This window comes from Cricetulus griseus, chromosome 2, assembly GCF_003668045.3.
Source record: "Cricetulus griseus strain 17A/GY chromosome 2, alternate assembly CriGri-PICRH-1.0, whole genome shotgun sequence".
Classification (NCBI taxonomy): Eukaryota; Metazoa; Chordata; class Mammalia; order Rodentia; family Cricetidae; genus Cricetulus; species Cricetulus griseus.
Window position 1 is genome coordinate 100,276,961 of NC_048595.1, and position 14,525 is coordinate 100,291,485.

At 42.8% G+C, this 14,525-nt stretch overlaps 1 protein-coding gene across 7 annotated transcripts in view; it reads right to left on the minus strand.

Annotated features, from left to right (window-relative positions):
* Unc13b (unc-13 homolog B) overlaps nucleotides 1-14,525 on the minus strand; it is a 222,291-nt gene that overhangs the window by 20,602 nt on the left and 187,164 nt on the right. For all 7 annotated transcript variants that reach the window (XM_035439913.1, XM_035439915.1, XM_027403259.2 and 4 more), the window contains 10 exons: nucleotides 13,709-13,755; nucleotides 10,807-10,885; nucleotides 8,645-8,719; nucleotides 7,987-8,206; nucleotides 6,233-6,460; nucleotides 5,489-5,630; nucleotides 3,808-3,977; nucleotides 3,299-3,414; nucleotides 2,855-3,018; nucleotides 2,128-2,278 (listed from right to left, as the gene is read on the minus strand). In XM_035439913.1, the coding sequence (XP_035295804.1) occupies nucleotides 2,128-2,278; nucleotides 2,855-3,018; nucleotides 3,299-3,414; nucleotides 3,808-3,977; nucleotides 5,489-5,630; nucleotides 6,233-6,460; nucleotides 7,987-8,206; nucleotides 8,645-8,719; nucleotides 10,807-10,885; nucleotides 13,709-13,755 (1,392 nt within the window). The remainder of the gene's footprint in view (nucleotides 1-2,127; nucleotides 2,279-2,854; nucleotides 3,019-3,298; nucleotides 3,415-3,807; nucleotides 3,978-5,488; nucleotides 5,631-6,232; nucleotides 6,461-7,986; nucleotides 8,207-8,644; nucleotides 8,720-10,806; nucleotides 10,886-13,708; nucleotides 13,756-14,525) is intronic.

A 14,525-nucleotide genomic window follows, 5' to 3' on the forward strand; every position in this document is an offset into this window, starting at 1 on the left:
ACCCTGTTCCATTTTTTTTAGCAGCACTGTCTTAAACTAGGAAACCTTTTCACACTGACAAAGAGACATTCATGTCCCTGGAAAGGGAAAACTCTCTTTCTAAATATAAGGATGTGGCCAGTAAGCTTATCTTTGTTTGAAACCTTAATTCATCTTAGTCAGGCAAAAAGGAATTCAAACACTTTTTCTCACTAGCTTCTGACTCTGAGATCTTCAGTTAGGGCTTTTGTTTTGTTTTGTTTTGTTTTGTTGTTTTTTCTCTTGAGCTTTCAATAAAGCATTTGTTGATGAGCAGAAGAAGCTTACACAGTTTGCATAGATTCTTCATACTACATCTTGAAGGATGATGGAAACCTCCAAAGCACTAAAGAGCATCAGCAGAAATTAGTAATATGATTGAGCAAGGCTGGGGGACTGAGTGTCCATGAGCATCAGCCGAATCCTGTGGATCTAAGGACTTGTGGAACAGGTCCACTGAACAAAGGACTCAAGGCTAGGAATGGACCTACCTCATCCTGGGGGCCTTGAGGCAGTTTCTGCTTTGCTCTTCCCAACCCTAGCAGCAGAGTGTGGGGAGGCCTAAGGTAAAGGTCATCTAGTAGAGTCATTCTTGGTTTGACCCACATGATTAGGAGGAAGAGACAATCCAAAAATGGCTCACAGGGACATTGGAAGAGAGGTCTGGGATTGTCAGGGTTAGATGATGGGACTCAGACTGCTGAGGCCAAGTATGGTCTTCAAAAGTATCTCAGAGCCTTGGGCCTCAATGTCCCTCAGGAGCCCTTCCAGCTTCCTTGAAGATAGTGAGTACCTTGGAAGGTCTGGGAAAAGACAGTCCTGTCAATGAGCAGCTATCAGCCCAAAGTGGGAGTAAGGAGCCAGGCATACAGATGGACAAGAGCAGTGGGCACCCAAGACACTCTGCTTCCAGCTGCCTTCACTTTGCCATCCTGGCCTCAATCAGACACACCCAAGCTCCCTCCCCTCAGGACACTTTACTGCACAGACTACCACATTCTGAAATTTCTCATTCCATCATCAGTCCCTTTGCCTCACTTCCCTATAAGACTCCCCAAGTCCCACCTTCCCACAGCTGCAGCCAACAAAGTGAGGCCAGTGTCCACTCAGTCTATAGCCTTGGGGCCTGCAGGGACAGAATAGGACAGAGACTGGGTCTCCACCTCTTCCTTGCCACCTTGGTGCCAAGAAACCTCTTGGGCATTCTTTTTTTTGGGGGGGGGTGTCAAGACAGGATTTCTGTATAGCCCTGACTGTCCTGGAACTCACTCTGAGGAGTGAGTCCTTGAAAAAGGCTGTCCTTGAACTCAGAGATCTACCTGCCTCTGCCTTCTAAGTGCTGGGACTAAAGGTGTTCTCCAATACTACCCAGTTATCCTGAGGCATTTTAAACAGCCAGAGTCTAGCAATGATGATGGAAGAGAAAATAGTGATGCATTTGAAAGATGGTCAGAAAGACACAGGAAGTCTCTCTTTTAACCAAGTTTGATGTAATTTTCCTTAGTGTATATTTTAATATTAAAATATATAATACATACTATTTTAAGTTGATTTTCATATAAAAAGCATCATTAAACGTGGAATCACACACTTGTAGGCTATTAGCACAACATTTCCATCAATAGATCTGATTAGGTCAATATATAATGGGACCTGACTGGCTTAATCAATTACATTAACTCATCTACAGAAAAACTCTATTAACAACAGAAACATTATAAATACCAAAAGTCAGGGATCACAGGTGCAGTGGACTGTGGGGAAATCAATAATTTTATGCCTACAGAGAGAACATTCATGATAAGTCATTTCATCCTGTTTATCCTGAATTCACGTCAGGTGACATTCTGAGTAAAGACTGTAAGACTAAACAACATGATTCAACTAAGGTCCCGACTCCAGGGGTATTGCCTGGGTCCAGAGAGCAATGTCTAGAGCATAGTGGTGCCATTGTTTCCTAGAATCTGAAGGTAGTCTATCTTACCTAGAAGGAAAAAAGGGTTGTCTTTCAAGGTAGCAACTATCTGAATATTAGGCACATCAATCAATCTATACAACTGGCCGGAACATAACAAACCATAAATTGACAGCATTTGGGTACACACTTACACCAAAGTTGGAGGCCGAGAAACGATCAGATGCAGATACATTAGTGGAGGCAGTTGTGTGAGCATAATAGGCATTGATGTTGGCCAGTAAAGTGCTCATCACTGCTGGTACACCGGGACACATGTACTTGGATGACAAACATGCAAAATGCCTGAAAAACAGAATCTGCATTCTCAAAGACTCTTCACAATTTGCAGCAGAAGCTAAATAAGAACCCAATTAAAGTTTGTGGAAGTAAAGCCAGGGCAATCACCTCCCTCTACTTATGCAGTATGGATTCCTGTGTACATCTCTATGGCAGTATCATCAATTGACACTTCTCTCAATAAACAAGAACTTCTATTATAGGAGCACTGGTAGATTCCACAGAGAAATATTTTCGCTATAGATTAGGGCACTCTGTTGACTCAATTTAGGTCAGCTTGCTAGCTATGCACACATGTACGTGGGCAAAAACATGCCATATGTGATATCTGGGTCTCTGTCTTTGTATACCCACTCATGCCCTTTTCATTTCCTAACCATGATCTTGGTGGGTAGACAGGCAAATCCCTTTCTAATGCATGCTTCTTTGCCTTGAGACACAGACACACTCTACCCAGCTCAAAGAGGAAAGTATGGCATCACTGCACTTTATGGCTACTAAGCACCTGTCTGCTATATCTGTGCCTTCATTTGCTACCCAAAGCATTAGTAGCTACTTCCCAGGACCCCAGGGGAGCCTCACGTCATGGCCTGATATATGGACTCGATGCCATAGCGCATGGCAAATTCATCCACAATTTCTTGGGCTGTCTCATCAAAGTACACCTTCCATGCATCATCACCCCGAGCCTCTGGGATCCAGACTCCTCCAGTGCCCTGAACATCTGTGAGGTAATGGAAAAGGTTCTGCAGGACACAAAGCAGAGAGAAAGAAGGGTTATAAGCATATTGTAACTGAACATTTCAGTAGAAATTTTTTTCTTCATGTCATTGCTCAGTCCTTCCAATGGCCATAGCAGACAGTTCTCACAGTAAAAGCAAAGAACCATGGGTCTAGTCCCTCAGGCTATCCAAGATAGCACAATATGCCAATAATAAAACAATAAAAATGGTCCTAGCTCTCCAACTCCTGCAAACCTTACTTATGGTCAAAAGCCCACCCCTCCACTTACAAAGTGTTGCTCACCTCATGGAGACATGTATATTGTACATGGTATGGGGCTACCTTCTCCTCTCCCTTTATCTCCACGTTGATTTGCAGTCGGATAGCCCCTGAGACAGCTGACTTGTCTGTCCTCTTCTCTACAAAAGAAAAGAGACTTGGAATTCATAGCAACACAACTACAGATGGTGCAGGCAGTCCCATCCTGGTTTAATTCAAGGGGGGAATGGCACCAACACAAGTGGCCACTTATTCTATAAATAACACGTACTAAGTGGAAGAACAGGAGTGGCCAGAGACTTATAGGGATTAGGGTGGGGACTAAACAATCAGAAACTTGGGGGAATGTACAAGCTAGAATGTCTCTTAGCCATTGCCATTCTCTGTTTCCTACCACTACCAATGGTCAGCTCTCTAAAGGTGAGACAGGCGCTGTACAGGGTATGATCTGCAGTTTGGTGATTTGGTAGATTTCCTAGATCCCGCTGCATGGTCTCCAGTCACAGTAACGTTTTATGGTTCAGTTTCCTCACCCAGATTGTACCAGACATCCATCTCTCCACTCAGTGTCCGAACCTCAATGATGGTTTGGCCAAGGAAATCATCAGACTCCCGCTTTAGCCGCTGTTTTACTCTGGATTTGATGTCATCATCCTCATCCCACACACGTACCTTAATGCGATCAGAAGAGTTGTGGCACTCACTATGAAAGAAGCAGATAGAGAATTAGGTTGGACAGACTTAGCAGCATCAGTATCACTTCCAATTTCCACCCCTAAAGCTCCACCAACTGCACTTGAAATTCCAAATGAATTAGTCTATCCAAGCAAAAGGTTTTCAGTCCTTAGGAATGGGAAGGGAATGAGTAGTTATGGTTAATTCTGGCTTCTTATGCAGCTAACTATATCAGCAATTCCAACAGAACACCACCAGAGGGCTTCAGAAGCAACTGCTAGTTCCTTCCTCACAGTCCAAGACACGAAGTGCTACATGATCCTGGTAGGGGCATCAGGTCATATCTGCTTAGCTTTCTAATATCCCCACGTGTCTAACTCTGCTTTTGAACTTCTAACATGCTTTATTATTCCCTTGGATGGCTATCTCTTCAGTGGTATTTTTGCTTTGGAGAAGGGAGATACCTAGATCTCCAATTTTGTTCTCCCCAGAAGTGGTTTTCTGGATCTTGGTCCCTCACCCATAACCAGTATTAAGCAGAATATTTTACTTATTCCCCTCTGTTCTTATATCTTTCCACATTCAAGATATTTCCATTAAAATACTATAGCATAACTACTTCTCTACTGAAAAATAATCAATAAATCAACAATGCACTTCTTGAAGACAGAAACTGTGTTACTCATTCTGAGATGAACAGGATCATGTAAAGTATCTTGCATAGAATAGAAACTGAATAAACTGTTCATCTATAATGAGTAAAAGATGACAAACATGAACTAGTTCATTTTAAAGTAGCCACACAAATGTAGCGCAGTAGGAATTATTCAGATTCTCAAACAAACAAGTGCTTCCCAAAGTAACTGCTCCCTGGGCTGGAGAGTAACTTCACTATATCCCAATCCCTTTCTGTGAGTGCTCAGAGGAGTCAGCAGAGCCTGCTCTCTATATAGCCAGCCTGCTCTGCAGATTCAGACCCAAAGTCCTGATCTTATACCTTGGGGAGTAGGGGTGCAAGACAAAGCCATCTGGCCACTCCAAATGTTCATCCAAGTTCTAAGATACAGTGAAATAGTCTCTAAGAAAGAGAGGTAAGGGGAAAGGAATGGAGGAATATGTTGGGACAGGAAGAAAGAACTTCCTTGAGAGAGAGGGAAACATCTCCAGACCCAAAATTGCCATTTTTAAGCATAATTATCAAATTATAGTCCAAGACATCTTTCCTCAATCCTGAGAAAAACTTAACACTTCCTAGGCAGGGCTAGGAAGCGGTCACAGGGTAGTAGTAAAAATTTTCTAGTGCTAGAAAAAGCATCAGGGCCCATAAACTGATCTAGTTAAGACAGGGTTTGGGTAAACTACCAAAGACTGTAAGAAGAACACAGAGAAAGTATAGCTGCTGCCCAGTGAAGCAGGTGAGAACCTCCAGTCTTTGCCCAGTCTTAGAGCTCAAGCCAGAAAAATGGGTTCAAATACTGCTTCTAAAATAGACATATTTCCAGGTAGACAGTCATGGATGCCCACCCCTCTGTGACTTACAAATGGAACTTCTCCTCCCAAACAGGATTCAAATTTCCAAAAATGGTTTTGGTGCGCTTCTTGGTTTTCCCAACTTGCACAGTCACATAAGGGTCACTGGATCCTGTTTTATCTTTGGCTTGTAGGCCCTGGGCACAAACCACTACAACCCAAGCACAAATGAGAAGGTCCAAAGTATATTTCAGAGTTAAGTCACAAGCTCCCATAGCACTAATCACATTCTCTCCAACTTAGAGATGCCTCCCTATATGTGCACAGCAAGCCCAACCTTAATTCTCCATACCTATCCTTAGCGATGGGCTACCAGTCCCCCCCACCCCCAAAGTTTAGTCCAAGAATCTCATCTATCTCCTTCTCTGAGCACTTCTTGACCAATGACCACCCCACTGGCCCTTAACCTTCTAATGTACACATGCTTCTGCTCCAACCACCTTACCAGCAAACCACTGGTGAACTAGTTTCTGGTTTCCTTCCACCCCCAGTTTTTATAAAATCCAACTGTCAACCGAGTATACAATGCCAGAATGTTAGGACATCCTTGTATTATAGTTCATATTGTTTGCAAGTGCTTGCCTCTTCTAGCACCAGGTTCCAAATAGGGGAGGCATGATAAATGATAGGATTCTCTTTTTCTCTCAGTTATAGCTTCTTTCTCCCCAATCCCCTGTTCCCTCATACTTGAGATGCTTCCTCCTCATGCTTTCCCCATAGTCTCTTTAAGCCCTCAAACTTTAGCTTGCTTACCAGTGATGGTAATTTTGGCTGACCATTTGGAGGTGCCATCCAGGACACTTTGCTTTACTGTTTTCATCTGCTGCACATGGGCAACTTTGCTCACTGTGAAGACATCTCGGATAACCTCAAAGATCTCTGGTTTATTCCGCTCTCGGATCTTCATACGGTCCTTCATGGCCATGATAATGTTCTGTGTCCGGTCTTCAGCCCCATGTTTAGAGCTCTTTTCAGCAGCCCCTGAAGGATGGCCCCGAAAGTAGAAATAAGCAAGGGGCCACCTCCCAGACCAAGTCAAGCCAGGAAGAAGTATGTAGAAGAGGCATGGAACAATGGGAGAAGCTTAAGGATACTGTGAATTCCCTATGAAAAGGCAACCTCTATGGTGACTGCTGCCTGGCCAGAGTAGTTTAAAATGCAATTTAAAGAGTAGTAAAATCTTGATAATGATGATGGACATTCATTATACTACTCTGTTTAGATAAATGTTGGAGAAGTCTCCATCAAGTCTGTAACTCTAAGGTCAAAATATATCCAAAGGGTGTCTCAAATGTCATGGAGCAACGGTAGTTGGCTATGAAATACTGGGAATCTTACCTGCCAATTGGGTTGTGCTATATGGTTCTAGTGCTTTTCATCTCAACAAATAGTGTAGTATGATAAAAAAGATGGATCTTTGGTGTTAGACCTGGCTTTAAATCTTAGTTCCACCATTCTTATCTTTTGAATTTTTTCTTTTACTTTTCTTTTCTTTCTTTCTTTTTTTTTTTTTTTTTGAAACAAGGTCTCATTATATTACTAGGTAGCTTTAATTGCCCTAGAACTCACTATGTCATCCAGGCTGGTCTTGAACTTACAGAAATCTGCCTGCTTCTGCCTCCCAAGTGTTGGGATTAAGGAAATGTCCCATTACACCTGGCTCAGGATTGTAATACACATTCTTTCCCAGCATGCAACCAGGGACCAGGCACTCAGCAATTGCTCAAGAAATGGTCACAATTACTATTTCCTTCTACTACAATCTTTAAAACATTTTTATGAGTAGGCTGAGTAACAGCTGGGAGACATAGAGGACTAAGAGAGTACTTCCCCACATTCCTTTACCACCATTCTTCCTGGAGCCTGGCCACATTGAGAGCAAGCAGAGTGGCAGGAACTTTGAGTACTATCACCTTCCCTGTTAGGAACTTGTTGCTATTCCTGTTCCTATGCTCTGACACCATCAGCGGCACACGTGACATATGTAGGTGGGAGCCTGGCACACTTTCCTTCTAGACTGTTGCTCCATCTACCTAAAACTTCTATTGTCTAGAAGATCTATGTACAAAGAATAAATTCTGTCTCCTAGGATCTAGATAGACCTATGGGAGGCTTCTCTGGGAGGCCTAGAAATTCATAGAACTCTCTTTTCTTGTACTCTCAGTCCTTGATGAAACATGCTCTAGTTACATGAGCAATGGTGTACACTATTCAAAGCTGCACCTCTGGAACCAAATGAATCCTGCAAGAGACTCAAGCTCTATCAGAAAGCTATAGAAAGTTCAAAGGGTTTTCTCTAAAGGAAGCTGGGGGTACTGTAAGTCCCAGTGTTTGGAAAAGCATATCTCTTGATTCAGCAGCACCTTACTTTTCTGAAAAGTAGAAACCCTCAGAATAAGGCAGAAGAGAGAAATAACACATCAGACGCCACTGCTCTTTGCAGCAGACTGTGTTAGAAAGGTCCTGTTGCCCCTGCTCCCCAATCCTCACTCCATGGGACCACTCACGTTGTAGGCAATCAGCATTGAGCAGATCCTGGCACTTCTCATGACACTTGACTCCACATTCGCTGCAGCGCATGCCTTGCCGGGCAAGGCCCCAGAGCAATCCTTCACACTCATAGCAGTAGGTAGGAGTAGTGGCTGACCAGACCTCAAAGTTGTGGGGTGTGGTGCACGAGATGGGGTAGATTAAGGCCTGCAGAGTTTTCTTATACACATGGGATTTCTGAAAGACACATGCCCATCACATACCAACAACTATATGATCCTGCTGGAAAATGCCAGGGCTGAGACTTTATGGACAGTCATGCCCCTGGTTTCTTCTCTGGCAGTGGATAACACTCTAGCCCGAACCAGCCCAGAGCCCAGTCTGGCACAGAGAAGGCCCCACTAAATCTACTTCTGGTCACCCAATATGGGCCCATTGTTGAATCTGAACATTTATTTACTTTAGGGTAAAAGACTCACTATAAAACCCGAGATCAAGTGGTCATATGCTTTAATACTCCAATCTGGACTCTTGCTTCTCCCAGTGTAGAAAATTAAGACCATATACTATCTTGGCAACCATATACACCCAAATTTTAAAATTTATACTTAGTATGGCTACAAAGATGATCAATCCTGAGGCCAGTAGACTCATAAAAGTCCATGAGTTACTTACCAGTTCTTCATCCTTGAGAGAGGTACGTGTAGCCATTGCAGAAGTAATGCCCGCTTTCCGTGACTGAACCAGTGACTGTGAGAGAAGAGCTGCCTGTCAACTCTGACTGCCACAAAAGACTGGCAGAGTCCTGGAGAGACAGCTTTAGTTTCTAAAGCCACTTGACTAACGGATACCATTCTGTTTTTACTGTCACTCAGAAACTACCCCTGGGTAATAGGTAATAGGAGTCCCAGGTTAAGATGTAAAACCCCAGGCCCTCATGGGACTGTTCTAGCAATGTTAGAACAGTACTTCTTTCAGGATATCCACCATCCTCTTTGACTATTCTTAGGGTATCTTATCCCATAGAAACTCCTTGTCTATGAGAAGGCAAAGGGAAAATGAAAAGCTTGGAATTACAGTAAGAAAACAGGTCATAAGAATGAGACACACGCACAAGTTGTCAGAGTCACATATAAGAGCCATCCATGCTGATTCCTATGCCCAGGTACCTCCCACACCCAATCCATGGTGAAATAAAGGCCAGCAGCCCAAACAAATCAGTTATTTGACAAACAAAAGGGGGAAGTAGAGGCCAAACAGGACAGACAGTAAAATTTGAGAACTGGAACTGTCCTGCTAGCCAGGTTCTTATGTAGAGGAACTCCATGTTTCTGCCAAGCCCAAGCCCTAAAGGTGGCCCCTGGAAGACATATGACTTCATTAAGGCAGCAGACATTAAGCAGGCAGAACTTATGAGTCTCAACAAAAACATTGGCTGAGAGGGGCCCAAATAATTTAGGAATGTGGATTTTTAAAAGGATGGGGAAGGGCTCTGGATGCACTCACCATAGCCTGTGTAGAGGAAAGCAAAGAAAGGAACAAAATGATGTTAAAGTCCCACAAGGGCATAAAAACCTTCAGAGGCAATTAAGGGGTTCTTTCCTCCAGTTTACCACAGGGACATGTTCTAATCATTCTATCTACTAAAAACTGTCTTTGACCCAGAGAGCTGCCTAGGGCCCAGGCTGAGAGTGCCCACTCTAAAGGCACTTATGTCCCAAAGTGAAAATCAGGCAAAGCTAAAAGACAGAGGAGGGAAAACAAGATGTGATCCAGACCTGCTTGTGGAGAAGGGGGTGGTCTAGTGATAAAAAGAGTAAAAAGAAAGAGAAGAAAGGTAAGCTAGGAGATAATAAAGGAAATGGTAATAAAGAAAATATGATATCAGAATTCATATTTTACCAGATAGATGAAAAGGTGGTGGAAGATAAGGTACACTAAAAAATAAAAGAATGAAAAAGAAGATACAGAAATGGTAGGAAATAAGTAAAGAAACAAATGGTGATGAGAAAAAGGTAAATGACATTTCCATTCACCCAGTGAAGGAAAGAAAACCTGGAAGGAGAAAAAGGGAACAGAGAATAGGAAAAGAAAGAAAAAGGAGTGGATAGGAAAACCAGAATGGACAGAACAGTGAGAAGTAAGAGTAACAGGAGTAGAAGACAGGAAAAGAGGGGGGTTCAAGTCTTACTGAACCCTCACACCTTGTATCTGGCCTTAGATCTCAGAGGCTCTGGGAAAGCCTGGGTCCCATCCTATTCCTACCACTTACAGGCTACAGACAATTCCTCACATTGATCCTGCTTTAGAAAGAATAGCCTACAATAGGAGGTTTTGGTCATCCTGAAGATTTCAAGAGTACCTTTAACTCCTAAGCCTAATGCACTTCAATTCCACAAATGTTTTATCATTTCTTCTCAATTTCTTAGGTTAAGATACAGTCTACAGAACTTATGTTTTAGGAGGCTTTCATTTGACTTCTAGGAAGGATCAAGCTCCAGTTATTTGTATGACATACCAAGGTCAATAATCTAAATTAAGGGCTGGGGGTTGGGGGTCAGTTTCCATTTCAGGTTATCAAAGGTTGCAGAGCTACCTGGAGGAATTAAGATACCTGGTATAAGATCTCTGAATTGAGTATTTAAGGCATAAACTACAAATGTTCCAGGCAGGAATTTGATCCTTTGAAGAACCCAGGGCCCTGACTTGGGAGTAAGTTAGAGCTAGGCCCCACAGTAAGTCTGACATGACTGATTCTAATCCTGACAGTTTGCCAATCCCTTGGGGATGAACACCCAAAGACTGCTGCCTAGGCTAAGGCCAGGGTCTGAACTCACCAGATCACTAACAAGTGGCAGTGGCTTCTTTCTTCGTAGATCTGGCATGCTGTCAATGCCATAGAGCCCTCCAGCTGGCCTAAGGAAAGAAGAAAACATCAGAATTGTTAGTCCTAGCCTTGAGTTACCGCCAGGTCCTGTGTTCTATTATCCGTGCTTTCCCTCTGCTCAGGGTGATGAACTAACCTCCTTAACCTTTGAGAAGCTTAAGGAAGACAGTAAGTGAGGAATAAAATCCAAGAGAACAGTAATGGAATCTTCTTTTAGTCCCTCAGTGCTTCCTGCCATTTCAGCCAAGGTCTGAGAGCTCTTTTATCTCACTGGAACAGTTCGAGGCACTCTGTTTATTTGAAGTACTTCAAACGGCAAGTGGGAACTGGTGACCAACAGAGCTTCCTCTCCACATAGACCAGAGAACTCCCCAAAGAGAAGTCTTGTACAGCCTAGGCTACAACAGAGCCCACAGGTAGCTCTACCAGAAGAGCCTGCTGCCTAGGTAAGCAAGACCACTAAACAATGACATGTTGAAGGAGACTTCCATCTACCAGCAAGAGACTCATCTGTTCTGTCCACTTAAGGCTTCTGACACAGAGGGTCTCTGTGGAGAGATAAGCCCCTATAACTCAGAGAGGCTGAGGGAATGAGATAGGAGATTTACAAAGCCATAGGGGTGGAGGTAGGAGGGAAACAGCAAAGGGAATCTGATAGTCTAGATCAGTCCTAAATACCCACCAAAAGATCCATCAACAGAGACTAGAGAAGTACAGCAGAAGACCTGTAAAGCTTTTGCACTTTTGCTATACTTATTTTTTTTTTTTTGGTCATCGCCTAATTATATTAACCTACAGTTTAAAAAAGAACAAACAAAAACAGATCATGTCTCTAAAAGAGTATCAGTCTTATACTGCTATAACCTGAATTTTGGCTGCAGTTTTGCCAACTCCCGGTGTCCTCTGCCAATATTCCTCCTCCTCTTTGAGTCTTAGTGTCACTTCTACAAAATACGGTTGAGTTTAAAAGGGAAAAAAAAGTCTCTGGCTCTTTGAATGCTGAAATTATGAACTATAATGAGAATCAACAAACCTTACATACTTGGCTTTGTTTTGAGTAAGGGTCTCACTGCTTTGTCCAGGATAGCCTTGAGTTCACTATATAGCTATCTAAGGGTGGCCATAAACTCACAGGCCTCCTGCCTGAGTGTTCAGCTCACAGATGCATACAAACATAGTCAACTGATCATGCATTTGTTTCCAGTAATCACGATGAGCTAGAGAGACCGGTAGCTGGGTTGTACACCATAATTGGTAAAGATAAAAAGTCCCAGAAAAGTAAGTAGATGTGTCCATGGTATAGGCAAAGAAGGAAACCGCAAATTGGTTTAATACTAGGACCTGGAACAGTCAACTCAATATACAGATTTCTAGTAAGCTAGCTCCCTCAGCACAGGCAGTGGGCTTTGTTTTAGTGGAGGCCTGGAAAGCACAGAAAGGAAGACAAGAGGAAATTATTTTGAAATAATTCCATTTAAAAACCAATTTGGATATGTTCTACTGGCATGTATATGTTTCAAAATTATTAGAAGAACTAAAGTTCACTGAAGAAGCTAGTGACAGGAATTCAGTGAATTTTAGCAACTACAATATGCTTTGATTAGGTCAAGAGGTTTTTTTTTTTCCCCCAACAAATTAACTTTTAAAAGAGATGGAAAGGGCTGGCTCTTTCAAATAACTTGCCTTGACAACAGAATACAAAGGGGTGTGTGTGAAAATATAGTAGCTAACTTTGTGATCTGACATTCTTCCCGAGGCAGCTGAGAAGCTGATACCAGAAGCCTTTTGTGGGGCAATAGGAAAGGGACAGTAGGAGAACTAAATGGGCTGAGGGAGGAAGAGACCCTGGGGGACACTTGAGCTCCTCTCTTGAGAACAAAGTAGTTGAGCTTTAAAATGACTCTGCTGCAATCACATGAGTCAGAAACAAAGCACAGACAGAACACACAGCGCTCAGAAGGGATGCCACCTGTGTCTTGACTGGAGTGGGATGTAACAAGAGACTTCTAACAGTTAAAGCAAGACTGAGCCCAGAGAGTAATCCAATCAGCTATATCAACAATGAAATAGGAAAATTTTCAGATGGATGTATTTATTCTAATGCCTTTATTTTCTATATAGAAAGCACATCCCCACTATGATATGACAGATAAGAAATTACACATTTGGGGTTGATTACTCAGTGGTTAAGAGCACTGGCTGCTCTTCCAGAGGACTGGGATTCAATTCCCAACACCCACATGGTAGGTCACAACTATAACTCCAATTCTAGCAGATCCTACACCCTCATCTGTGCAGGCAGAAAAATCAGTGCATATCAAAAATAAAAATAAATAGAAAGAGGGAGGGAGGGAGGGAAGGAGAGAAAGAGAGAGAGAGAGAGAGAGAGAGAGAGAGAGAGAGATTAGATAGGCATGGGTATGAACTCTATAAAAATAAAGGAAGGAAGGAAGGAAAGAAAGAAGGAAGAAAGGAAGGACAGAAGGGGCAGAGAGGGAGGGAGAAAGGAAGGAAGAAAAGAAGGAAGGAAGGAAGGAAGGAAGGAAGGAAGAAAGAAAGAAAGAAAGAAAGAAAGAAAGGAAGAAAGGAAGAAAGGGAGAAAGGGAGATAGGCAAGGATGTGAACACTAATGAGACCTCTCCTGGCCTAGGCACCACTATATAAAGCTCCTGCTTCAGCCTCTAAGGAGTCAGTCAGCAGCTCTTTCCTCTACCCCAGAGAGCCAGCCAACCCATGGTGGGGCCTCTTCCTTTGCCACAATCCAGCATATGGGGCTGTCTCACATATCCGCAGAGAAAAGCTAGAAGTAGACAGAGATGGGATCCACAGGAAGCTTGCAGAGAACCACTTACCCTTCTGGGAGCCACTGAGGCAAAGAGGGGTCGCCATCATCTGAAATCTTTAAAAAGAGAAAGAAAAACGTTAACTAATGGGAAAAATGGGAGAGTGACTATAGATAGGTTGATCAGTGAGCAAAGTAGGTCACTTGAACCATTTTGTTACAGAGCCAGGCTGAAGTCTAAGCCAATGCCCTATTACCTCGGGTAGCAAATAATAGGCTGCTGTGGTGAGCAGTACCTGACTTCCTTTTCCACAGTAAACAGAAAGGTCCCATGGCTAAGATCCACTGGGGACAGCTAGCTTCTGGAACTCTTACCTTCTTTATATAAGCAACTGGGAGACAGCAGGAGAAAAGGCTTTCTTGGGATCCCAGGCCTTACTGAAGTAAAAGGACAACTGGGTATAGCTTGGGGTCCTCAAACCTCAAGCTCACTAAGTATGTAAAATAAGAATGAGTTTAGTCCCTACATTTTATGAACTATCTACTAAGAGGTCATAGAGCATATTAAATAATTGGGTTATGATTCTGGTGAATTTTACACTAAGTAAAACTTAGGATGAGAAGTTGAAAACTGAGGTACCAAACAATCAAGGAAAGAACAGTTACAAATAAAAATAAAACAAACCCCACTTTTTAACATAAAACAAGATAACAAAACCAAACAAACAACAAGGAAATATTTTAAGCAGTGGAGAGAAGAAAGAGTTCTCCAGGGGTCTCCAGGAAAGCTATCGTGTAGGCTTTTGAGGAACAAGAAATCAGTGTCAGCATGTCTGGGGCCTCCTGACTTGCTTTGTTCCTTCTACCCCAACTACATTGCTCCTTAA